The 27,614-nt window shown below is 38.8% G+C and overlaps 1 protein-coding gene across 2 annotated transcripts in view; it reads left to right on the top strand.

The window, feature by feature from the left end:
• Positions 1–27,614, top strand: part of grip2b (glutamate receptor interacting protein 2b) — a 103,590-nt gene that overhangs the window by 52,689 nt on the left and 23,287 nt on the right. For both annotated transcript variants that reach the window (XM_041782992.1, XM_041782991.1), the window contains exons 12-15: positions 8,061–8,206; positions 14,955–15,035; positions 25,229–25,292; positions 25,852–25,997. In XM_041782992.1, coding sequence (XP_041638926.1) covers positions 8,061–8,206; positions 14,955–15,035; positions 25,229–25,292; positions 25,852–25,997 — 437 coding nt within the window. The remainder of the gene's footprint in view (positions 1–8,060; positions 8,207–14,954; positions 15,036–25,228; positions 25,293–25,851; positions 25,998–27,614) is intronic.

Genomic DNA, 27,614 nt, shown 5'->3' with positions numbered 1-27,614 from the left:
TGAAGCGGCTGGGATGAGAATCAGCACCTCCAAATCAGAGGCCACGGTCCTCAGTTGGAAAACAGTGGATTGCCCTCTCCAGGTTGCAGTTCTCCAGGTAGCAAAACAGGGTTCCTTAAAACCGGGATTCAGTAACTGCCATACTCAAGTCCATGTACACACAGTCATTGTGAGGCATTTTAGTTTCTCCCCACAGTCCAAACACATGCTTGAATTGGTACTTCTAAATTGCCCATAGATGAGTGTGCATTGTTCATTTTTTTTTCTGTATGTCTGTCCTGTGATTGGCTGATGACCAGCTCAGAGTCAACCAGCAGTAAGACACAAGGGACACTCTGGATTGGTTTTAGCCTGCACAGGATAAAACAGCAGAGATAATAAATAATTTAAAATACAAACCAATAAAAATTAAAAACTCTAACTGATGTACTCGTTGTTGTTTGTTGGAAAATAAAAGGGCTTGATGACAGATGGCATGACTCAACTTCAGACCAATAGTTTTTGTTCTTGATGGATGAAGACGAATCATTCACTCAATAATACATTTTTTTAAGCAGAACAGACCATGCTGTTGAACATGAACAGGCCACTTGTGTAAAGCTTCATCTGTAGGAATTCTATTTATAGTCCACATGCTTTCTAAAATGAGAGTAAATAAATCTAAAAATAGGAATGCATTCACCGAGGGGTTGTTGCACAAGAAAAAAAAAATTAAACCATTTTCAGCTACACCACATCTAAGTCAAAAAGGACTCAAAACAATGACCACATATCAAAGTGACCATAGTGCTATGTAGCCAGACACTTCTGCCCCCTATGGGATGGTGCCTGGTACTACAGACACAAACATGGCCTCATTTGAAAACCCAGCCTTTACTGAAAATTCTAGTCATGTTTGTGCAGTTTCCACTTGTTTCAACAGTTTCTTTTAGTTTTCTGCACTTTATTGTTTGTTGTTTTCTTGTGCCATTGAAAATAAATCTGCTCCTCCTGGTGTCAAACTTTAGTTCCTTTGTAATACTTCCTTTGAAAGGGAACTATATGGAGGTCTGGTTGATTGGGGGGGGTTAAATGATGCAGTGACCACCTATAATGGCATATGAGTAAAAAAAAAAACAAAGTTTGAAAATTGAGATTTTTCAAATGGTAGAGGCAGTGCCAAATTGGGCCAAATTGGGCCCAAATGGCATGATTAAATTTGACATCCCTGATCTAGACTATATGAATGCAAATTATAACTGTTTTATGTCATTATTTGTCACCATTGGTGACAAGTGTGAGCCAGACTCTGCGCAGAAATGCTTAAAAGGAGCCCTGCGTGATCAGACAAGTTCATCTTGTTGGATAGGTTTTTGTATCTCTCATATGCATATAGAGTAATTTGAGTTTATAAACTCACAAGGAGGCCGACATGTTTTGGTCCACACTGGTAGTGTGACGTCACTAGCGCTCCTCGCCAAAGTGGTAAAAGACTTTTTAAATGTGGAAATGTCAATGTTTTTCTTGTACATTTCTGATTTTTTGTAAACTCTCAAATTCCAAGTTTTGTTCCTTGTAAATATCTTACTTTAAAATCTTAATTCTTATTTATTTACTTATTTATTTCACTTTTTTGCACAAAAATTAACTGTTTCTATTCATATTTCATCATTCCCCTTATACATAACGTTTCTAATCATGCTTTGAAAAAAATATATCTATATGTACATTTATTTTGACAATGTCAGAGCAGACAGAGGCCAAATCCCCCATGACACCATGAAAATTTAGGTAATTTATTCAAAGATCTCAAGATTTTAATTCCTTATCACTGGAAAACCAACACTGTTCTCTTACGATAATATTATAAATATGTCAAGATCTCAGAAAAACAACAAAAAATTCCATTTTAGTCACAGGGAAACAGAGAGAAATTAAATAAAGGCATTTCATAAAGCTCAAATATCAATTTGGGGTCATCAATGAATGAAACCTTTAATGAAAGTATATCCAGGTTGATTGTTTATTCATTGAACTTTATTGGAGATAATTAAACAAACATTTGCCACTATAGTGTCTGATGTTTTCCAGAGACTGTATTTTACAAACTACTGGTACACTAAAACGCTTTATGGCAAATGTCCAGCAGCACTAACGCATGCTAATTGCAGGTTAGGAAGGATGTTGCTGCACATGCTTATGGTTTTAAAGGCTATAAGTTGTGGTGTAATGGAGGGCGGTGTGACAGGGTTTATTTGGATTCTGCCTGTCAAACAGGAAGGAAGGTGCTTATCAATTCCTCCAGCGTGGGCGCCATGAAGCTAGCTAATTAGTGTTGTTAGCGTGGGCGCTAATGGAGAAAGGAGTGTGGCCTCAGGGTACAGAAACACACCCAGCACTTAGAGAGGCTGTTAATACAGCAGGAACATAAATCAGCACATGCACACACTCACAAAAACAATGCAGAAAAAATCAAGAATTCCTGTAGAGAGATTTAATGAGGTTGTGAGGAAAAATGCATGAATGAAAGAACATCCACCAGGTTATACAGTAGCCCATGTATATACATAAACGCCACCTACGCTTGTACAGCAAAGGCTTAAAATATTCCTACACCCACACGTCACACAGAGCTGGAAATACACCGCCAACAGCAGCTCGCACAGATAGACGGCATGGAGCTGCTTTCAATCAGAGCATGCCAAAGCCTTCACAGAACAATGCTGCAGTACTGTACCACTCTTTAACAAAGTAAACAGTGCACTGCAGGCTAGTTTAAAGTAACAACATGCTGCAGTAGCAGGAAATACGCAGGTGTAAAGGGTATATCCACATATTTTCCATTCTCCATAGAGCAGGGGTTCTCAACCTTTTCAGTCCGCGACCCCAAAAATAAAGGTGCCAGAGACCGGGGACCCCCACTGTATCTGAAAGTGGTTGAACACAGCCATGCACATCGAAGAATAGTCATGTGGAGACAAGGCTGTCCATACGGGGGATAACTGGGAGAGCTTTCTGGCATCCAGCCATACTGGGAGACCCAGAAAGTCAGCAAAATCATGGTCCATTGTAAAGTTAAGCTGCGGTACATACATATTTTATATTTAACCTGAAAAATAACCACTCTTAGTTTCAAAGAAACTAATACATTTTTTAATTATTTGTGTAGTAAATAGCCTTCTTAAATCGAAATCCCTTTTGTTAGAAAATAAATAAAATAGGTTAAATTGCTGAAATGGGTAATAATGGCAAAGAAATGGTTGAAAAGGTGGTGAAATTGGATTTTAAAGGTAGCAGAAATAGGTTAGAAGTGGCAAAAATTTGATTTAATGGAACAAAAGAATGGCAACAATGGGTTAAAGTGGCAAAATTGGCTTAAATAGATTTAAAATGGAGTTAAAAAATGGTTTAAATGGCTTTGAACTGGCAAAAATGGTTGGAAAACTTTGTGAAATGGGATGAGAAGTTTATATAAAATGGTCAAATAGGATTAACTGACAAAGAAAATACAGGGATATTGGCAGAAATTGGTCAAACTAGCAAAAATGTGCATACAAAATAGTGAAATGTGGTTAAAATGGGAACAAGTGGGTGTAAAAAGTGGTTAAAAAGGGTTAATAGTGGCAATAATGGGTCGAAAATAATTGTTAAATGTTAAAATTGCTAGACATAAATGATGAAAGGGGTTAAAATCTGCAAAATTTGTGCAAAGTGGCAACAAGTTTAGTTTTGAAATTATTCTTAGTTTTTTAGAGCATCTGGAGACCCCCTCTCAGTGTTGCGTGACCCCCAAGGGGTCCCGCCCCAAGGTTGAGAGCCACTGCCAAAGAGTATATTCACATCTAAATCCTCTCTTCTCACATGGCAAAGACAACAAAAATTCAACCCAGTAAACTGGATTGTTGCTTTGTACTGTATTACCCCCACACTGCTGAGGGGCATGGGAAACTCACCTTAAAATCCAGTCTATAAGACAGACTGTAACAGCAGCCCTTCCATTAAAGGAAGCTGGCTGTGTCCTTTATATGCATACGACAAATATGTCAGTATAAAATGCTGAGGCATGCATCTTCATGGTAACAAGAGCAGCCAAGCTGATATAATTGCATACCCATTCTTGTACATTACAAGTGTCTGCTTCACTGCTCATAACATGCTGTGATTCATAGCGATACAGACAGACTGACTGCAGTTGGTGCCACTTTTTTTTTGTAATCATTTCACCCTCATTTGGTCATTGTAACTATGAGTTTATTCTAAGCTTTGATCAGAATAAATGAGCTAAGTGAAGATGGGTTCAGCCTGCATGTATGAAACAGACTCTTGGGTCAGTAGACACACCTTAGAGGGTAAGAGCACAAATAGACTTTTTTTTCTCACAACATCTAAGGCTTTAAACCAGAGATACTCAACATGTGGCTCTTTTGTGATGATTTGTGGCTCTTTTTTAAATTGATTTGAAATATTATTCCTCCAGAAAACCTTAGAAAAAGGGAAAATTTGACCGCAGAATTATCTATTGCAAGTCACATGAATCCGTTTGTTTCCCACACTTACGGAGAAGGCTTTACTAATGCCCATTTTTACTGCTTTAAGCCCACTTGTGTCACTTTTTCTGCCACTTTTTGCCCATTTTCAATGCTTTAAGCCCACTTGTGTCACTTCTTTTTGCCACTTTTTGACCATTTTCACTGCTTTAAGCCCACTTGTGTCACTTCTTTTTGCCACTTTTTGACCATTTTCACTGCTTTAAACCCACTTGTGTCACTTCTCTTTGACACTTTTTGCCCATTTTCACTGCTTTAAGCCCACTTGTGTCACTTCTTTTTGCCACTTTTTTCCCATTTTCAATGCTTTAAGCCCACTTGTGTCACTTCTTTTTGCCACTTTTTGCCCATTTTCACTGCTTTAAGCCCACTCGTGTCACTTCTTTTTGACACTTTTGGACCATTTTCAATGCTTTAAGCCCACTTGTGTCACTTCTTTTTGACACTTTTTGACCATTTTCACTGCTTTAAGCCCACTTGTGTCACTTCTCTTTGACACTTTTTGCCCATTTTCACTGCTTTAAGCCCACTTGTGTCACTTCTCTTGACACTTTTTGCCCATTTTCACTGCTTTAAACCCACTTGTGTCACTTCTCTTTGACACTTTTTGCCCATTTTCACTGCTTTAAGCCCACTTGTGTCACTTCTCTTTGACACTTTTTCACCATTTTCACTGCTTTAAGCCCACTTGTGTCACTTCTCTTTGACACTTTTTGCCCATTTTCACTGCTTTAAGCCCACTTGTGTCACTTATTTTTGCCACTTTTTGACCATTTTCACTGCTTTAAGCCCACTTGTGTCACTTCTCTTTGCCACTTTTTGACCATTTTCACTGCTTTGAACCCACTTGTGTCTTCTCTTTGACATTTTTTGCCCATTTTCACTGCTTTAAGCCCACTTGTGTTGCTTCTCTTTGGCACTTTTTGCCCATTTTCACTGCTTTGAACCCACTTGTGTCACTTCTCTTTGACATTTTTTGCCCATTTTCACTGCTTTAAGCCCACTTGTGTTGCTTCTCTTTGGCACTTTTTGCCCATTTTCACTGCTTTAAGCCCACTTGTGTCACTTCTCTTTGACACTTTTTGCCCATTTTCACTGCTTTAAGCCCACTTGTGTCACTTCTTTTTGACACTTTTTGACCATTTTCACTGCTTTAAGCCCATTTGTGTCACTTCTCTTTGCCACTTTTTGCCCATTTTCACTGCTTTAAGCCCACTTGTGTTGCTTCTCTTTGGCACTTTTTGCCCAAGGCCCAGTTTGGAAACTGCTGAGTTAATGGATCCAGTTTAACAAAAACAAGTATAGGTTGCAACTAAAACCATAAACTTCCCTACAGTGTACGGTGGAAGGAATCCTGAATGATAAACTGGGCTGTAGAGAGGAGAAATGAAAGAATATTTTTCCTGGTCAGTGAGACAGAGAGCGGAGTCTTGGCAGGCCTTTAAATCCTCAGCAGATGATAATGAAGATGTCTGACTGTATATTAATACTGGTCACCCACTCGTGGCTTAATGGAGAATAGATCAGCTGTGTGAGTGTATGTGTGTGTGTGTGTGTGTGAATGTGAGTGTGTCGCATCTAGACATGTGGGAATCTTAACTGCCCTGAAATGAACTGCTTGAAGGTGAGGGGTAGTTAAAGGGAGATGGATCGCTTCATCTTCATTTCTCCTCTCTGAGGTCTCTTTGGTACGGAGAATAAAGGGAATCATTCACAGGGATGCAGACTAACTTTTTTATTTGGTACTGTGCCTGAAATCAACTTTTCACCTTCCCAGAGTAAATCTAAACCGTTCTTTTGAAAATAAGCTAATATATTTGGTAGTGTCACTGTAATATTGGAATGTCATGAAGGAAAACAACCAATAAATGCCATAAAAACATCTTTAAATATGATTTAGCCGCCATGTACAGGTGCCAGCACTATTACCAATATGGCGGTTATTGGTAATGGGAATGGTCTTTCTTTAAATTGCTCTATTTAACTGAATTTAAATCACCAAATTTTGTATTATTATGCAAGATTTGTGTAGAAATTATGACCATTCTTTTCAACAGTTCCCCCTTGATTTAGCCTTTACATGATGCATTTTAGGTGTTCCTTTATGATTGATTCGTCAGGTTTCAGTTGCACTTTACAATTAGGGCACATTCCTTTATAAATCACTTGGCAAAGTTTGAACCTTTTTTTTTTTATCTGAAAGCTCTCCATTGTGCCTTTCTGATTATGTTCTCCATGCATTCGTAGCTCTTACAGAACATTTTCTAGTGAGCCTGGAACTTGGCTGACTTTTCTGGGTCTCTGAGGACTCATAAATAACAAGAAATGACAAGTTCATTTAAACGTTGATAACTTTTGAACCATAAGTCATAGACACTCTTTTTTTTCCTCTGAAAGCTGACTTTCTTGTCGTTCCTTTGCTACCCTTGATGTCTCAGTAGCGCTAAAGGATGTCGTTGTAGCAAGCACGGAACTTTGGGGACTTTTTGGGGTCTTTACAGATTGAATCCACATTGTTAGATCCAAAAATAAGCATCTTTTTATCCATTTTTAAACCATTTTCAATCACTTTGGCTTTTCGCCCAGGGCATCACCATGATGTTTACTGCAATGCACTGTGGGAGTTGCAGTCAACCAGTTGTGTCTCTACTGCTTCGAGGAATGGCACAAATGAATCTAACCGCAAAAAAGTGGATGGACTTTTTTTTGTATATATGTAGATATTTTGAAAACTGTTAGTCACAGGATGTTTCTTTTTTTCACCGTTGTGTCCCTGAGAGATGGGAGAACAAGTCTGTGCAAATGGAAGGGAATGGAGGGAAGTCATCGGCCATGACGGCACAATTCTTCTGCTCTTCTTTTATTTCAGTTCTTGCTATACAAGGAGAAGTTTGGAGGTATCTTACAGTGGATGTTTTAGAAATAGAAACCAAAATGTTTATGCCTCAACAGCAGCACCAAGGGCTAAAAATAAAGCTATGTGTAACTCAGCAGGGAGTCTGAAACTCCTTGGTACCATCCCTGGATGTAAAATGAAGTAAAGAACAACACCCTCAGTAGAATGGAGGCGATAGCAACACATACATGGATGATTGTTTCTCTCCTCTGGGAGCACTTTAACCACGATCTTGTTTTAATAAGCACAGGAATAGCTGCATGATTGTGCCTCATTTTGGAGATACACTGTAAGAGCATATAAATTTATGTACATGCTTAAGAAAGAAGCTGATATGGTTGAAATTCCCACCTAACTGTTACCTAATTGTACAAGACAAACATTTGTCTTTAACATGACTGCAGTGCAATTATACCTGGGCATGAAGTAAAAAAGTGGAAGTCACTTAAAGGCCTGCTCTTCCATGTAATAAAGATTTAAGGTTAACTCTTTTACCAGACTAGATGATTCAAAGAAAGCGCCGATTAGAAACAAAAAGCATGAAAGGGCTAAAAAAAAAAAAAAAAGAAAAAAAAAGGCGCTTGTTCTTGGATCACTAATTTCCAACCTTTCTAAAGTCATGGTTTCTTGTTTTATAGGTGTGGCCTGCTGCAGGTGGGAGACCGCCTCCTGTCAATCAATGGAATCCCCACAGAAGACGGGACACTGGAGGAGGCCAATCAGCTTCTTCGAGACGCAGCGCTGACCAATAAGGTCACACTGGAGATCGAATTCGATGTAGCAGGTCAGCGAAGCTCAGAATAAATGCCTATGCTGTCTGATTTATTTCTCTCTCTTATTGAACTGTGAATTGTTGATCACTTTTGTGTTTATATGCAGTGATAAAGTGGTTTGTGGACAGAGCCTTCTGGGGGGTTATCTTGTGATAAACTGAAGTCAGTTCACTGAGGTTGCCTGAGTTGTAGTCTGCTGAATCAGCACGTCACAGCCATCCAACAAAACAGACTAAGTTACAGCAGACGGATACCTTTGTATACGTTATGGGTTTGTTGATCTCAGCTCTATGTTTGCACTTATTGGATGGCACTTCTCTGACCTTGGTTATGTTTCACTCAGAGGTTTAAAAATGTCCATCCATTCTTTTTCTATACGGCTTATGCCGTTGGGGGTCTCGGGGGGGGCTGGAGCCTATCTTGGCTGTCATTGGGCGAGAATCAATCACAGACAGACAACCAGGCACACTCACATTCACACCTACGGCCAGTTTAGAGTCACCAGTTAACCTAATGAGCATGTCTTTAGCGGTGGGAGGAAGCTGGAGTACCCGGAGAGAACCCACACATGCATGGGGAGAACATGCAAACTCCACACAGAAAGGCCCTGACTGGGAAGCAAACCAACGACCTCATTGCTGTCAGGCAACAGCGCTAACCCTGCGCCACCATGCAGCCCCAATTTAAAAATGTTTTATGTTTTTATTTTTTATTTAAGTGAATCCCTCTCCATTGTAAGCCCTGATGCTATTTAGGAAAGATGAAATGGCCCCGGCTCACTGCCGTCAGTGTAAGCATGATAAATCAGTACTCCTTGCTAACATCAACACTTTGGCCCATCTCTAATTAGGTTTTGCAGCTTTTAACAAACAAGCAATTGTCTGGTTTAAATGCCTTTGCAGTTGATTCTCTAATCCTTCCTTTTCTGCCTCCCTAAGTTTTCTGCTCGTCCACTGACACTGACATTACTTGATGAAGAGTTACGAGCAGTCCAGGTTCCATTTATGTCAATAAATAATCATTTTTAAAGGCTTGCTTTTAGAAGAAGTGAGCTTTGGTTGCTTTTTGAAACAGTCAGCATTATTTTAGAAGGTTATTTTTTGCTTAAAAAAATGTGTCATATAATTGAGATCAGCTGATCTCATACAAGCCGAGCTGACAGCCAGCTGATTCACTCTACGTTATTGGGAAATCACACTCATGCTTGCATTTTTATGCTGCTCTTGCCTGGTTATGCTTTGCTGCTCCCTCCTCCACCCTCCTCCACCCCAGCTCCTCCTTTGTTCTAACTCTGACTTTATCAGTGTCATTCTGTTGTCACAGATGCCTGCTTTGCTCCTGATTTTTTTGCCACTTCTCTCTCTGTCCCAGGCCTTCCTTGTAGGCCCAGGAAAGGCAGGAACGTGTGGTGTTCCTGCTTATTGCTTCCCATGTAGACTCATGGAAGGGCAGGGGGATCCCAGACTCAGCTCAAGGTGCACCATTGTGCCTTGTCACACCATTTAAGAACCACTTAGCTGAGGGATGAGGGATGTGTGATCAGAGACAGCATTTGTTTTTGGTTTGAAATCTGCTCTAGAAAGTTGCACAGTAAAGTTTGGATTGCACTAGACCAGCATTACTCAACCCTGCTCAACCAAAGAGGCAAACTGTTGAAAAAAACCTTTGCAAGGGCCACAATTTAAGAAAGAAAAGTGGCAAAATTGGGTTAAAGTGGCAGTAAAAGGGGGCAAAATGATTAAAACATCAAAAAAGGGTGAAAAGTAGGCATCAAATGACAAAATCTGGGTGAAAAGTGACAAAAATGGGGAGAAAATGTGGCGTAAAAGGGCAGAAAGTGGCAAATTTGGGTGAAAAGTGACAAAACAAAGAGTTACAGGTGGCAAAAATGGTCAAAAAGTGCCAAAAACATGACACAAAATGAGTGAAAAGTGACTAAAATGGGCAAAAAGCAGCAAAGAGTGGCAAAAAATCTGGGAAAAAGTGGCAATTTATTGGCAAAATGCAGCTGAAATGGGTAAAAAGTGGCGTGCCGGTAGTCGAGTGGTTAAGGCGCGCGCCACGTATGCAGGCAACCCGGGTTTGAATCCGGCCTGTGGCACTACTTCCTGCATGTCTCTCCCCGCTCTTTTCCCTGTTTCCGACTCTATCCGCTGTCCTATCAAATAAAGGCCAAAAATAAATTTTTAAAAAAGAAATGGGTAAAAAGCAAAAATAGCAAAAAGCCAGATAAAAGATTCAAAAGCAGTGGGAAAAAAACTGGATAATAGTGGCAAAAATGGGCAAAAAGTTGCAAAAAGAAGTGGCTAAAGTGGGCTTAAAACAGTAAAAATGGATTTAAAATGGTAAAAAAAAAAATGAAAAAAGGGGCAAGAAATTACAAATAAGGGTAATGGAAATATATAGAGGAAAAATAAAGGTTGACAATTAAAGCCTACTGTACAGTGCGGGGGACACTGATGTGACTTGCAATGGATAAATTCTGAGGTCAAAGTTTCCCTTTTTAGGGTTTTCTGGGGGACTAATATTTCAAGAGCCACACGTTGAGTATCACTGCACCAGACTATTCTTAAATCTTAACTGAAAAGATAACTTTTAAAAGATGGAAGACCCCAGACACAAATGCAGACCCTTCGTTCTCAACTGGTGGGATGGGACCAAGAGGAGGGCCACAAATCCATTTTCTCTTGGTTGCAGATGTGCCTGAAAGAAAATATGATGCAAAAGCCTTTGATGTGCTTTTATTTTGAAGGATATGTCTCTATCTCTTTGTTCTGTGACATCTTTTGTTCCATCTCAAGTCCAAACTGCTCCATTTTTTTCTTTAAAATCATAAAAGAAAAATCTCACAGAAACTCCCGTGATGAAACATGACTTCAGAAAACAAATATGGAGGACAGTCAATGTGGGCAAATAAGGGGCAAATCAGGCCTAAAATTGGATCCTAAAATCATCCAGTGTAGACAGCCTAAGCGTGATGTGTTATTCTCATTTCATGGACCTTATAATAAATGGTTTCAGACATAAAATTATTTTATCAGATTAATGATTTTTGTACTCAAACATCAAACGCACCCTCTAATGAAGTACATCCATCACTCCTTTCTTCTACCTTCTTTAATTTGTTTTGCAGAAACTGTTGGCCTCAATATTGCCTCTGATTGATTTGATGTAATTTGATTTCAGCAGTGTAGCTCTCTGATGTTACTAATTATGCATTTTCCTCTGTTTTGCTGTTCCCTTTCATAACGTTGCATCACTAAATAAGTTTATATCTCCTGCCGATGAAAAAAAGATCATTTATCCACTGATAAATTCCACAGGGAAATTAGAACTTCTTATCATTAAGCCTGAAGGCTAATGCAGAAAAGTCCCTGCTGTGATATTTGTTTGGCATCACCTCATGAAATAAACTTGATGTAGTCTCTGGAGCTATCAGAAACAATGCTGGTCTTTAAATGAAATAACTATGATACACAAAGAATAATCACTACTGGAAGGTTAATAGACAAACTTAAGGTATTAAGAGAGTTTATACTGAAAGTGGAGAGAACTGAAATCAAAGGCTGCATTTGGAAATGAACCCAAAAACCACCAATGTGTTGAACTCTTGAAACACCAGCCCCAGCACTTGGTTTCTAATTTTGCATCAGTCCCTCCTCTGTACTGGCAGTATCCAGAGCATGAGGCATCATGTTATCAGGTTGTCCATGCATGTATCCAGGTTGTTCCGGTGAGCAGGATGTGTTTTCCTCAAAGTTAGCACAAATATAAATATTCACTTGAAGTCGAAATTAACTCTATCCATCCATCTTCTTCCGCTTATCCGAGGTCGGGTTGTGGGGGCAGCAGCCTAAGCAGGGAAGCCCAGACTTCCCTCGGCAACTTCATCCAACTCTTCCCGGAGGATCCCAAGGCCAGCCGAGAGACATAGTCTCTCCAGCGTGTCCTGGGTCTTCCCCAGGGCCTCCTCCCCTGCTCAGAACACCTCACCAGGGAGGCTTCCGGACCAGATACCCAAGCCACCTCATCTGACTCCTCTTGATGTGGAGGAGCAGCTGCTCTTCTCTGAGTCTCTCCCGGATGGCTGGGCTTCTCACCCTATCTCTAAAGGAGAGCCCAGACACCCTGCGGAGGAAGCTCATTTCAGCTGCCTGTATGTGCGATTTCGTTTTTCGATCACTACCCACAGCTCGTGACCATAGGTGAGGGTAGGAATGTAGATCAACTGGTAAATCGAGAGCTTCGCCTTTCAACTCAGTGCTTTCTTCACCACGACAGACCAATACAGAGACTGCATCACTGCCGACGCCGCACCAACCCACCTGTCAATCTCCCGCGCCATTCTTCCCTCTCTCGTGAACAAGACCCCGAGATACTTGAACTCCTCCACTCAGGGCAGGATCTCATTCGGGTGCATTGTGAACAGGGACCTTGGCGGTCCAATCCTCCACTTCAGAAGCTGGCTCTAGGGACGTGGAACATTAACGCTATTTAACTGATTAAATAGTTGGCTTTTGGATGTCATAGGTCAAGGTCACGGGGCCTTATGTTTATCCCCTGCTTGTAAATGTGATATTTCCTGAAAGCTTGAAGAGATTTTCCTCAAACTTTGCACAAAAGTCCACTCAAACACCAAAATCCCAGCCCAGTGCTCCTTTTTGATCCCATTAACTATATTTCAGTCATGGCCACATGTCAAGAAACACACCTAATTTGTGGTTATAAATATCTCTTTATTAGCAGTTATTAATTTTGCTCTCATTGCTGTTTATCAATATTTGGCGTTGTGGCTGTCCTGGGATCCTCCTGCCCTTCCGCAAGCCTATGCAGAAAGCATTAAGCAGGAACAGCACACATTCCTGCTCCTCCTAGCCTATAAGGAAACCATGAGAAAGGGAGAGAAGCAGCAAAACTAAACCAGAGCAAAGCAGGCATCAATGACAGCAGAATGACACTGATACAAGCAGAGGTATAATAAAGGAGGAGCTGTGGTGGAGGAGGGTCAAACCAGGCGTTTTTTTAAAGCGCCGGTTTTTGGAGATTATCAGTCTGTTAACAGAGACTACAGTCTGCACTGTTCTTCACTCAACTCATTGGAAAATTGAGTTGTATTAGAATAGATGATTAATTGAAGTGATTGCATGCTTTTCCTCCACATGTGTGTAACTGTGGGCCTCAGAACCTGGTATGCTCACAATCACACTGATTGACAACTAAGGCCCCGCCCACAAAGAGACAAATTCAGGAGTATAGACAAATTTTTTTTGTCATATCTGTGTTTTGTGAGGCCGTAAATGTGTGTCCCAAAACTCAAATCTGTATACCCCTTCCTTTTTAGCCAACTGCATCTTTCTTAAAATGATTACATCATACATAGCATAGCTCACTTAAACTGCAGGCGCAGGTCCAACCAAAACAACAATGGCAGCTTACAGGGGGGTGTTAGTGCTGCAGAAGCTACTGAGAAGGCTTTTACAGCAAAATCTGATGCTTCTTTACCACCATCAAGAACAGCGTACACCAGATGTTCCTTGATCCACCACTTTATACGCATGCTCTAGAATGTTCTTCTCTTTTTGGGTGCATTTTCATGCCAGTGTTACAGCACCACTTACAGGATTGGCATATATACTACAACGTTTTAAGTCGTTTTCCTTACTTAAGCAAAAATTTCCTAAAACAATCCTGTGTTTACAGAAAACCGTTTCAAAATGAAACAGAAATACATAATTTTCGTCTCTGTGTGGATGAGCCTTAGAGCAGTGATACTCAACTTGTGGCCAAAGAGCCACGCATGCCTCTTTTTTTGATTATTTGTGGCTTTTTTAATGTCTTAATTTGCCATATTATTCTTTTAAACTTTGACCTCAGAAATTATCCATTGCAAGTCACATTAATCAGTTTGTTTCCCCACACTTACACGGAAGTTTTAATGGTCAAACTTAATTGTCAACCTTTATTTTTTTCTGTCTAAATTTCCTTTGCCCTTATTTGCAAATTTTTTTGTCCCTTTTTCTTACATTTTTTGCCACTTTTAATCCATTTCTGCTGCTTTTAGCCCATTTTAAAAACTTAGGTCAAATATAAAATCTGGTTTTCACAGCTTAACCCCCATGACCATGATTTGCTGACCTCCATGGGCCCCCAGATTGGCTGGGTCCCAGAAACCTCCCCCTTTATCCCTCCTTATGGACAACCTTGTCTCCACATTACTATTCTTCAATGTGCATGGCTGTGTTCAACCACCTTCAGGTACAGCTGGGGTCCCCAGTCTCTAGCACCTAAATTTTGGGGGTCCTGGGCTGAAAAGGTTGAGAACCACTGCCCTACGGAGGCATATAACCACCAGGTGGTAGTTCTACATTTGACATTTTTCTGTTCACCTTGATTTTTCCTCACTCAGGAGAAAGTAATCATTGCAGTGCGAAGACACGATAAGAGCATCTCAGTGTGTTTACAGGAATCTGTAATGAGGAGCTGATCATAAAGAAGAAGTCTGAAGTGGCTTCTCACATCTCTCTCCACGTGTCTGTGCCTGAATGCAGAGTTGTTTCACTGCTGGAATAAATATTATTAGTGTTGTGACTCATGCAGGCAAACAGAAAGGCTGTTTGCCCTGCAGTCGAGCCATTCAGACGAGATAAGAGCCAGGGCTAAATGTCTTCTAATTACAAATGTTAAGTAGGATGAAAGGGACTATTTGTTGCTTTTAGTGTAATAGCTTCTCTGACTGTGTTTAACTTTGTGTCTCTGCAGAGTCTGTGGTGCCTAGCAGTGGTACGTTTCACGTCAAACTGCCCAAAAAGAGAGGAGTGGAGCTGGGGCTCACCATCAGCGGTAAGAGCGCGCATACATACCTATAAAAGAGTTCATAAGATCTAGTTTTTTGTTTTGAATCGCTGCTGGCAGAGTGTTTAAATGTCATGAGACCACTCTGCACCTCCTCAACAATCACATACATTTCTATCTGCAGCCTCCAGGAACACTCAGCTATAAACACCAGCAATGTTTATAAAGTATTATAGATACCAGGCCAAACATTTAGGCTGCTTTTACTCCGCTGACATTCATCTCAAACCTCCAGCCCTGCAGGGTAAGTTAGGTGAGGAGAAGTGAGTTATTTCTGCAGCTCCTTTGAGACACAATGCATTCAAAGGGCTCTGCAGGGGTTCAGAAACACGCGGCAAACAAGGAAGTTAGAAAAAGTACTGGAGTTATAAAAAATAACAATGAAATCTAATTAAGTGTAAAGATGGAGTCAGAATTGTCGGTACCCTTCATTAAACAGAGCTGTCGACCTTAGCTACTCAGGGAGTTTAAACCAAAGATGGAGAGTATTGAAATTCGAGGCTGCACCCAAAAACCAAGAATGTGAGGAACTCTTGCAGCACTTTCCCTACCACTTGGTTTCTCTGTATGCATCGCCACCAGTGACATATTTTAAGGTTGTCCACATCCATCCCAAGCAGCAACCTCAATAGTTTCAAAATGAAGCCAGTTATGTGTGCAGTAACCTGCAGATTATTGTCTGCAGAAGCAGCAGAAGTCACAGCCACATCCCAAAATAAAAAGTCATTTCTAAGAGCAGAAATAAACACGTTAACAGCCTGGTTTAATAACATTTTGGTAGGAATAGTTCATTGTGTTGTTGCTGAATGAACAAGGGGTAGAATTGTTAAATAACTTATAAACGTATATTTTGGTTTAAAAAGGAATACTGAGTCATTAATAATTATGTGCATGGCTGATATGACTGCAAATTGGCATGTTTTTGTTACGCTGATACAGTGAGAAACTGACAGAAGAATTTTACAAGAAATACAAGTTGTTGCAATGAGATGCAGGGAAGAACAGCAAAAAGTGAAGCCCAGTGCAGGTTTCTCCTAACCTTGCAGAGTAGATGGATTCGCCCGTTTCCATGTTTCTCACTGGTAAATCCATCTTGCAAAGCTCCCCTCTTTTTTGCTATATGTTAAACACTTTTTGCCCCTTTTTGATACTTCAACCAAATGTTTGCCACTTTTTAACTCTTTATAAACACTTTTTCCTGCATGTTTTATCCCCTTTGTGCCACTCTTAATCATTTTTGCAACTTTTCTTTTGTTTTTAACACTTTTTAACCTATTTCATCACTTTTTTGCACTTTTTTTTGCAAATTTTAACCCATTTTTGATACTCCTTTCCTCCTTTTTTCCCCTTTTATCAATTTTTGCCATGTTTTAACCTCTGTCCACCACTTTTCCTGCCATTTTTTATCCCTTTGTGCCACAGTGCAACCTATTTTCCATTTATGCCAACTTTAACCCTTTTTTTAAAAATATTTACTACTGATGGCTGGCACGTAAATTTCTATAAAGAAAATTATTTTAAATCTATTTCAATTTTAATCATTTTTGGAGCACATCTAACAACTGCAGACATTCAAAGCCACAAAATCTTCTTTTACTCCTTCTCTGAATTTAATGGTCTTCTAGGGGCTTTGGGGGGCCTGATATGGCCCCTGGGCCTCCAGTTGATGATCAGTGCACAAGACTAAAACTTTTCAAAATCAAAACTGGACAACATCAGGAAAATATGTTTCACAGTGTGATTCTTGGCAACCCTGAGGAATGTCACAAGCTAAATATATCTAGCTAATGTATTTGTAATGTAATTAAACTTTAACTGTTGTAGAGTTTTCTTTGTTTCCAAATTGGTAGAATAGCTTAGATAAGATTATCGCAGTAAAACTAGACTTCTAGAAGTCTTTCCAGACACTTATACAATGGATCAAGTCACTTGTAGGTTGATTTATTGAGGTTAAAGTTGTTAAGAGAAAGTGGGCCTCTATGGCAAGGAGACATTTATGTGCCTGGTCTGAAAGTCATGTTGGTACGAGCTACTGCTGACATGTGCAACAGCTACACACAGCAAACGTGCATCCAGCCTACCTCACATCACTGACATCACTCAAGCTTCCTCATATAGTAGTCTTGTTAAAACTGCTGTAAAAATCTGGGGTAGAAAGCGGGCTTTGGTAATGTCTGTATGTAACAGACAGGTCCTGTAGAGGGATAATGCTATTCTGGATTGTCCCAGTCATCCACTTTCCACACATTTTTGCCACTTAAAACCAATTTTTTTGTCAGTTTTAAACCCTTTCCACCACTTTTTTCTACCTGTTTCTGCCACTTCTAAACCAAATCTTGACACTCCGCCTATTGTTGGCTCTGCTGACCCATTATTGCCCCTTTTAACCCTTATTTACCAATTTTTATGCCATATTTCACAATTTGAAATGCTAATTTTGCAAGTTTCACCCATTTTTTTCCAATTTCTGCCTCAGCTAACCCCTTCTGCCCATTTATATCAAGTTTTCATCCAATTTCACCAAATTTCCGCCTTTTGGCACTTTACCACCATTTCAGCCACTTTTTAATGCCCTTTTACCATTTTATATGCCTGTTTTTGCCACTTTAACCCATGTTTGCCATTCTTTTGGTAATTTTTGCCACTTTTATCTAATTTTTGGCACTTCTTACCCATTACTGCTACTTTTGAAATCCAATTTCACCACCTTTCCACTATTTTTTTCCATTATTAACCAATTTTAGCTATTTTTAACGTATTTTAATTCTGTTTTTATCTAAAGAATTTTCATTTTAAGAGGTCTACTTACTGCACAAATGAATTTAATAGATATTTGTTTCCTTGATATATACCACAGCTTAACTTTACAATGGACCATGATTTGGCCCCAGAAAGCTCTCCCATTTATCCCTCCAAATAGGCGGCCTTGTCTCCACATGACTATTCTTCAATGTTCATGGCTGTGTTCAACCCCTTCAGGCACAGTGGGGGTCCCCGGTCTCTGGAAACTTTATTTTGGTGGTCGCGGGCTGAAAAGTTTGAGAACCCTGGATCTATACGTCTGTACATCCGTCAGGGCCTTTCTTGTGAATACAGTTTCTCCAAAGCTTTTAGAAATTTCCTTCTAAGTCGCGTATATGTCTACTTTGACTCAAGAATGAAGTGACAACTTTTTGGAGGTCAAAGGTCAAGCCCTGTGGTGCTTGCCCCTTTGTTCATAAGATTTTCAGTCACCATAGAAACCATCACACCCCTTATTCTTCACCCAACACTATTTCAGTATCCAGCAATCAGAAACCATGCAGAGTCATGAAACAGCCAGGAGGTCGCTCTACTTTAGCTCACTCTTGCTTTGCATTTGTGCTCCTCAGAAAATGATCATTAAACCGGACTCTTTTTAAAGATAACATTGCTCCGATGATACATCCATCCCTCCCTGCTTTGAGAAAACAAATGCAGTTGTTCATCTTTATGTTTACTGTTTGGCCTGAGGCTGTTTTTCTCACATTTGCTCTTTTCTGTATAGTTACAGTTCAGCAAATGTCAATGCTGCAAAACAGAGTCATACCAAAACAACACTGTTCTTCAAACTTTCTGGTAACACTTTTTGTTTTCCCTTTGCCTGTTTTTTTTTTTCATGACAATGCTCCGGCACACAAACTTAGCCCCGTAAATGGCGATGTAAATGGTTTTACTTGTGCTGTAGAAGAGCTGGTCTGATTTCATACCAATCTCAGATTAGTCTCAGTAACTTATCAATGAAAAAGGAGAACAGTCCTGCAGCTAGATTTCTCAATCTAAGAGGAAATCTTCCCAGCGGAGTGGAGGCCTTCATAGCAGCAGAAACAGTCAAACAAGAATAGATTTCTGTAAAGTTTAGGTTTCAAAAAAATAATGTATTGATATTCTTGCAGAGGAATGGTGTAATGTACTGATTTATACATTTATGATTTATATATTTCCTATTAAAGCTTATCTAGGTTTTGTGAAGAAAGTGATTGAGATTCTCCCTGCAGTCAGACTGACCTACATTAAAAGTTTAGTTATTGTTAGACTGAAGTCTGTTTAGATTCAGTCTGCCTGTATATTATATGTAGAGATAGGTAGACTGATCAGCCTATATAAATATTTGGAGCACAGATTTATGAACATATCAGTACATATGACATCCTAGAACTACCACCAGACATTTATATATCCCTCAGTGACCTTGCCAACTTCGGTTGGTCTCCTGGTCTGTGTCTTTTTGTGGAAAAAATATCTTTACAAGAGCCACAATCCAAACCTGGGGGTGCATATCCAATAATTACTGAATTATAGGTATTAATGAGCATGCAGAGACCATGGTTTCACCTTTCTTAGTCATCATTTCTTATAATCTAGTCGATTAAGATATTTGCTTTCAACTGCTAGTTGAAGCCATCCTTTTTAATCCCCATTGTCAACTCTGTTAGATGCTCAAAAACTCTGTAAGGTGTTTGTTTTGGTCTTTTTAAAAAAATTGAACTTTTCTCTGTTCACTTTATTCTGCTTATTAATTCTTAATCTATCTACAATAGTAAAAAAGCTTAGTTTGATATGGTTAATATTAAAGATAAAGGGTAAGATCTACTATGATCCCAATTTGTGTGTACTGATTTGCGTGTGCAATCTAGAATTTTGCGTTTAGGGGTGGACCGCAGTTTGCGGGTGATTTACTAAGAGTGAATGCACAAATGACAACTGGTGCAAACGTGTTGGAGACACACCTATTTAAATGAGGGTTTTGCGTGTTTCATGGTTTGCAGCATTAAAGCCGAACACGCAAAATGAAATTGGACCTTACAGAATTAGATGAGTTGATGGATAAAGCCAATAAACACTTAAATGAGCTACAGCAAAGAAGCCCTCGGGGAGTCGGGGAGAAGAAAAAGAGTTTTCCCTGCTGGATTATGCCTCCTGGATTTGGGTGAGATCATCTTGTTTTTGTATTTTTTACCTGGTATACCAGTAATTAGTGCTCGATCGCAAATTTTTTGGTTTTTGGGGTTTTTGCTGTGTGGATTTATTGTGGTTTTTTTTTTTCTGAGGAGACTGGTGGATTAAAGACTTTTGCCTTTGCGTTTATGTGAATCATAGACATTTAAAAAAGACTTAAAAGACACTTTAAAGTGCTCGGATAAAGACTAGGTTGCTTGTCGTATGGGCATTTCATCCACATGGAAACGGCATTTCAGCAGCGTTTTCAGTCGTTTTAGTGGTTCCATGTTGACGCGGATATTTCCTGAAATGATTCCGTCTTTACAGAAAACTTCTTCAAAACGAAACGGCAATATATCGTTTTCGTCTCAGTGTGTACGGGGCCTAAGCCAAATCAATTTCCTGGGAGGGGCGGGGTCAGAGGCGGGGTCAGACAGCTCATTAACATTTAAAGCCACGGACACAGAAACAGCTCATTCTGAGCAGGGCTGAAACAGAGGGGTTTCTTCATGGGCATGTTTTGGGGACCTCTGAGACCAATATAAACTTGTCTTAAAGGGGTAAAATATGTGACTTTCAAAACAATATTTGATGTCAGGATTAGGAGTAGTTGGTTCCATGGTGTATCGCTCCCTAAAGGAATAGTGGAGTATTTAATAGTACTGTTTTTTTTTTTTTTTTACTCCTTTAGTTTTCTGTCTCTGATGGCGTAGGACCACAGGCTTGTCTCCTCATCAGTTAGTACATCTAGTAGTAGAACAACTTTTTTTTAAATTCGAGAACTCAAAAAAATATAACAGACTAAAACATGTAGGCTATATCAAGACCATCAGCTTCTCTGTTGTCCGCGGTAGGAAGCTTTTGGAGGCGAGTCCATGAGTGAGACGCCACATTAAAGCTCAGCTAACTAAGATTAAAATGTGTCTTCTTTTTATTTAATTTCAGTAAAGAGCTTCAGCTGACTTAACAGTTTAAAAGACAACAAATCAATATAGATATGTTCATGCCTTATGTAGAGACAACTACTCCTAGAGTCTTTTCATCAGAATGCAAACTCAGCGTGTGAATAATTAATAATAAATACAATAACACTGATGTGCAATCAATTCTACCACTGATGTGCAATCAATTCTACCACATGGTGCCACATTAATGCACATTTTCTTGATTGTTTTATTTAAATAGTGCAAACTCTGACTATATTTCACACTATGAGCTGTTGTTGTGTGTGTTAATTCCAAACATCCCTGTAAAAACTCTGCCTTTTTTTCATGCTAACAATAAATGTAGTATGCATATATCAGGTAAATATTCTCTCTTATTTTGAATTGGATTCATTTTTTTAAAGCTTCTTGCCTGAAGATGAGCTGCTGTTTACCTCCTGTGCATTTTCTCTGCTTTTCTATTTTTATTCTCATGCACCAAAATGCATGAAGAGAAAATCCTCGTATATATTAACCTACTTGGCAAAAAAGAAAAAAAAAAAAAAAAAAAAATTTTGATGCTGAATGAGTAGGAGGCTTCAGTCAGTGTGGAGTGATACAGTAGCGCCATCTGCTGGTCAGTTTTCACAGCTCAGATTCAGACCGGACAGACGGCATGAGTGTAAATGTAGAGCAGGGGTCATCAAGTACATCTGCACACAGGCCAGATTTAGTCTCAACAGAAACTCTGGGGGCCGGACTTTCAAATACACAAAAATTTACATTTTGGTCTGATTATATATTATTGTAGTAGTATTTGTATTTTCTTTAAACTACAGAACATCTTTAGTCATTACCACTGAGATCTATCTCTATTATCTATAATGCAGCAGGACACAAGGAGACAGGCCTGACAACAGGACCCATGAAAATCCAAGAGAATGGCCCTCCCTAATTGTCATTTAGCACCAATGTTAACCCATTTTTTACACTTTTAACTTCTTTTTGATATGTTTTGCCTATTTAACCCATTTTTTGCATGTTTTTAACCCCTTTTGAACCACTTTTCCTGCATGTTTTATCCCCTTTGTGCCACTCTTTTCCATCTTTGCCACTTTTCTTCTATTTTTACTGTTTTTAACCTCTTTTCATTATATTTTTCAACAATTTTTGCAACTTTAAAACCAATTTTTCCCACTTTTAACCCATTTTTGGTACTCTTTGCCCCTTTTTGCCTCTTCAACCGAGTTTTAGAAAGATTTTAACCCCCTCAAAACCACTTTTTCTGCATGTTTTATCCCCTGTGTGCCACTCTATTATCAATTTCTGCCAATTTTCTTCTATTTTTGCCAGTTTTAACCCTGTTTCTTGCACTATTTTTGTCATTTGTAACCAATTTTTGATACCTTTTGCACCCTTTTTTCCTCTTTTACCAATTTTTACCATATTTTAACCTCTTTTCACAACTTTTTTCTGCCAATTTTTGCAGCACTTCTGCCAACCTTAACCCCTTTTTTTAAATATCTACTAATTATGACAGTACATTTCTGTAAATACAGATCAAATGGTAAGTTGTTCTAAAACTATTTCAGTGTTGTTTGTGGGATGGATTTAACAGCTGTAGACATTTAAAGCCAAAGGATACTTTTAAAATCTTCTTTTCCTCCTGTTCTGGATTTAATAATCTTTCAGGGGCCGGACAGGAAGCTTTAGGGGGCCTGATGTGGCCCCTGGGCCGCCAGTTGATGATCAGTGATGTAGAGGCTGCAGGGGCAGTTTTCTACTGATCACAGAAAAGCATTTCAGCTCACAATAATTAACTGTTCTGACAGTTTCTTTCCAACAGTTTTCTGCCTCAGTCCTTCTGCCTGTTTGAGAATATTTTAACTTAAGAGGTGTGAGTTGATATTGAGTTAAAGAAAACAAATAAACCTTCAAATTAATTCAGATTTTATTGTCACTTCTGCAGCTCAGGTTGATGATTTCATGTTACTATTATGAGTATTACCTGCAGTAGTAGGGTCGGGCTGTATATTAATATTTATTAATATTTTAAGATTTATATTAATCAAACAATAAACAAACAAGACAGTATCATTCATATTGTTAGTTTATGTCATGTTTTTTTTTTCCTCAGCACCAGAGCACCAGATTTTTACAAACTGCAAGACACTCTCGATTAAACATTACAGTAACATGTAATTTTACATAAAGATCAAATACACAGCTTTGATTTGTCTCCTCTCATCTCCTAATAAGTCTGACGTAACCTCAGTCAGAGCTTTGAGATGATCTAAAGGCCTCTCTCATTGGTCCCCTACACTTTCAGTTACTTCAACATCACCTAGAACCAGGAGTGTTCTTGCAGCATCATCAGCACGATTAAAACTATAACCAACAAAGACCTAGAGCAGGGCTCATCAACTGCATTTTCACAAGGGCCAGGTTTGTTCCTTGATGGATGCTTTGGGGGGTGAACTTCCCAAATAAACCTAAACTAAGAGACATTTTGATCTAATTAAAACATTTTAAATATTTTATTTTACTTCAAATGTATGAGATTTTTAACCTTTGAAAGTAAGATCAGTCCTTTTACCAAGGGTGTCAAACTTAAGGCCTGGGGGCCAAATCTGGCCCATGGTACAGTTACTTCAGGCCCACAAGATGATCTCATATTTCTGTTGTAATTGGCCCACCAGTATGAGGTCTGCAGATTTCCTCAGGTATAAAAATGTAAACTTATCCTTGATGATTTAAGATATCCTAGGTTAAGTCTTAAATCTGAAAAAGTAAGGAGTAAAAATATTTAGATAAGAAGTCGGGAATGTGGGAAATGAAATTAATTTGTGTTTTAATTTCACATTTTCAATTTAGCATCTCACAATTAGGACTCAAACTTAGGATTTTGACTTTGATTTCATACACTGAGCATTTCAACTCATGTTTTTGAGTTCTCATATAATATTTTGAGCTTTAAGATTTATAATTCAAATTTTTAAGTGATATTTTGACCTTTTTAACCAGTTATTTTGTATTTTACCTCACATTTTCAACTCCAGACTTTGACTTCATAATCTCATAGTTTGACCTTTAAGACTCACAGTTTAAATTTTGAATCATATTTTGACTTTTAATTTCATGATTACAGATTTCAATTCATACTTTAATCTTTTAAACTCATGGTCTAGACTTTCTTTCTAATATATTTGCCTTTAAATAAACATTATTTTTCAATTTCAATTTCTTTACTTTTCTCAGAGTGTGAGCCTTTAAACTTATCTCTTTTTAAATGTTAAAATCATTCATCATCAGTGCTAAGATTTTTTTTTATATTTTATTACAGGTGAAACAAGGTTGACAGTTTATTGTTAAAAAGATGACAGTGTTAGGCTCTCAGGTTAGTCCTGAATCCAGAATCCAGCCCCTGCTGTGACTGAGTTTGACACCCGTGCTTTAAATGATCCATAGACCTCTGTGGCTGATAGATTTGGCAAATTTACCTCACAATGAACAAAAGTATTACAGCATTTAACTGACTGTTAACTTTCAGTGAAGGCAGTGACATCAGCTAACAACAGACTGGACTGAGATGAACTGCTCTGTGATTTTATATTGTAGTGTTAGAGGGGCGGGGTTATTCCCTACTGAGGGCATGTGACATCATGAGCCCACATATTAGCCCCACCCACATGAAACCAAGACAGGAAAGAAGGGAAAAACTTTCTAACAGTCCAAATCCAGAATTTGATCACATGTAGATCTCAGTGTTTTCACATGTTTACAGCAACAATATTCCAACATATCTAGAGTGTTAAGACAAAAACTTTGAATTTCACTTTACAGGGTCTTTAAAAATTGGAAAAAAAATAGTATTTTGAAACACATGGTATACAAGAATAGAAACAATTTTGACAATCTTTTTTTTTCTGGTTCTGTTGCAAATGTGTTTGAATTTTTTAGATGATGTGGAGGAGTCCTTTAGCAATTCGTGTATATCAAAAATGACAAACTGCCACATAATGCATGTCTAGGGTTTCTATTTTTGCAGCAGTGACATCAAACAGGTGCCAATCTGATTTCATTTTTGTTATAATCATAACAAAGTTGATAACAGAGGAACTGTGACAACCATCGTTATTTATATGCAGATTAAATATTGCAGCTTTAAAAAAGTCTATATATAAGTTTTGCCTCATATCGCCCAGCCTTACATGGTAGTCGTAATGATAGTAATGGTGTTAAATAATTACTGCATTGTGTTGCTGCTGTTGCTCAATATCATACTGTTTCTCTCCACAGCCAGTAAAAAGCAGGGAGAGCCCCTCATCATTTCAGACATCAAGAAAGGCAGCATGGCACACAGGTACATCGCCCATTCTTCTTTTGTTGGTGTGCACATGCTTATTTATACTGCAAAGTTATACTGCATTTTATTTATATGATGTATTATCTGCTCGCACATGTTAAATCAGCTCGGTGACAAAAAAGAAACATGTAAACATTTGACACAGCAATATCAGCATAAAATTTAGGGAATCTCACTAATAGATAATTGATACAAAGAGTTCAAGTGTGGTTTAAGGTTGTTCACACTGACAATCTGTAAATGGACATCTCAAATTAATTTAGCCTGGCAAATTCTTAAAAAAGATGACAAGTGTGTGATCATTTTAATTTGGGCCAGTTGATCTGCACATTAATGCAGAGGTCAGACTACATTTTGTCTGTTCCAGTAGTCACTGAGCCAGATTAGGATGTCATGTGACTTCACTGACAGAGATTTTGCAGACTACATGTTGTACCCAATCAATCATCAAAACCAGGATAATGACACTTGAATAAGAGAGGCAGGGCTATGTGAAACCTGTAAAGAAACATATTGGATTTACTGAACTCAACTGTTATTTTTTTGTCTCCTTCAGAACAGGAACGTTGGAGCCAGGCGATAAACTTTTGGCTATCGACAACATCCGACTGGAGAACTGTTCGAGAGAGGATGCAGAGCAGATCCTGCAGCAGTGTGAGGAGCTCGTCAAACTAAAGATACGCAAAGATGAAGATAACTCAGGTATATCTGTCATACACATATGAGAACCATTTTTCTGATTTCTTTGAGGCTCCTGTGAGGAACTTTCAGGGCGTTTCTTCACCAGACATGATTTAGGGATGCACAACTTTGGATTTTTGTTGATATGCTGTATTTTACTGATAGATTTTTGCTGATACCAATGTTGACGCTGAGGAGTAAATATATATTTCAGACCTGAAGCTTAAGTCCTTAAAACCAAACTTCAGTCCATAAAGGCAAACTTGAGTCCTTAAAACATACTTGGAAGTTTAAGGAGTGAGGATAAACAAATAAAAAGACTTTGGCTGATTTAATTCTGTTGGTCCTGCCTAAATATCTACAAACTTATTTGCATACAGCCAATATTTACAGCTGATATAGGCTGACATTAAAAGCCGATATACTGCTTGTCTTACATCCCTAGTGGAATTTTTTGTATCGTGCCAAGAGCCTGATTTCTAGCACTTCCATCTCTGCTGGTCTGCTTTACATTAGTACCATTGGTTTGAGCCTGACGGCAATTTTAATACAGTGTGTAGTGGTTTGCATGTAGTTGGTATGCACATAATTGGTTTACACATTGCTGGTTTGCATGCCATTGGTTTGCACGTAGTTGGTCTGCACATACCTGGTTTGCACATAGTTGATTTGCATGTCGCTGGTTTGCACATTTGCTGGTTTGCATGTAACTGGTTTGCACGTAGTTGGTTGCACATAATTGGTTTGCACGTTGTTGGTTTGCATGTAGCTGGTTTGCACATAGTCGGTTTGCACATAGTTGATTTGCACCTAATTAGGTAGGCACGTTGCTGGTTTGCATGTCAATTGGTTTGCAGGTAGTTGGTTTGCACATAGTCAGTTTGCACATAGTTGATTTGCACATAATTGGTTTGCACCTAATTTGTTGGCATGTTGTGGTTTGCATGTAATTGGTTTGCAGGTTGTTGGTTTGCATATCGTTGGTTTGCACAAATAGCTGCACATAGTTGATTTGCAAATAATTGGTATGCAAATTACCCAAGAAGATGACAGAAGAAGAGACAACAATGGCAGCCAGTTAGATCCATGTGATTATGCTCCCTGCATTGAGTCCATCTTGCTACCATGAACGTTTTTGATTACTTTTTAAAATGCCAACAATGACCCTCTTCCTACTTCAACACTCATTGTGCAGCTCAGAGGATGAAATGGGCCTGTACTGTACAGTAAAAATAGTTTTTCTCGTTGATGAGTTCCCTGCACTCAGGCACGGTGAATCCTGGCTGACTACAGGGTGAGGGGGAACTTAAAAATAAGGGTTAGGGGTGAAAATCAGAAATGGGACTGAGCCAAGATGACGTAACAACAACTTGCGGTGTGAACATGAAAATACACAAGAAAAAATCGCAAAATGCATCATTTTGTTCTTCTGAATCAAAATCAAGCAAAAAATCCATGTGAAGGACATTTGATGTTGTGAATGTGCAGTGAACACTTTTTCAGAAGTTGCCCTGAAGATGTATTGGTATATCTTACACAGACATTATTATTGCTTTTACCTGTAATCTCTGAGCATTTTTTGTTTTATAATCAGATGAAATTCTATACTTACCCATTTTCCACAAAATCTGTTCTAAG

This window comes from Cheilinus undulatus, linkage group 3, assembly GCF_018320785.1.
Source record: "Cheilinus undulatus linkage group 3, ASM1832078v1, whole genome shotgun sequence".
NCBI classification, from domain to species: Eukaryota; Metazoa; Chordata; class Actinopteri; order Labriformes; family Labridae; genus Cheilinus; species Cheilinus undulatus.
This window is presented reverse-complemented; position numbering and strand designations above follow the sequence as displayed.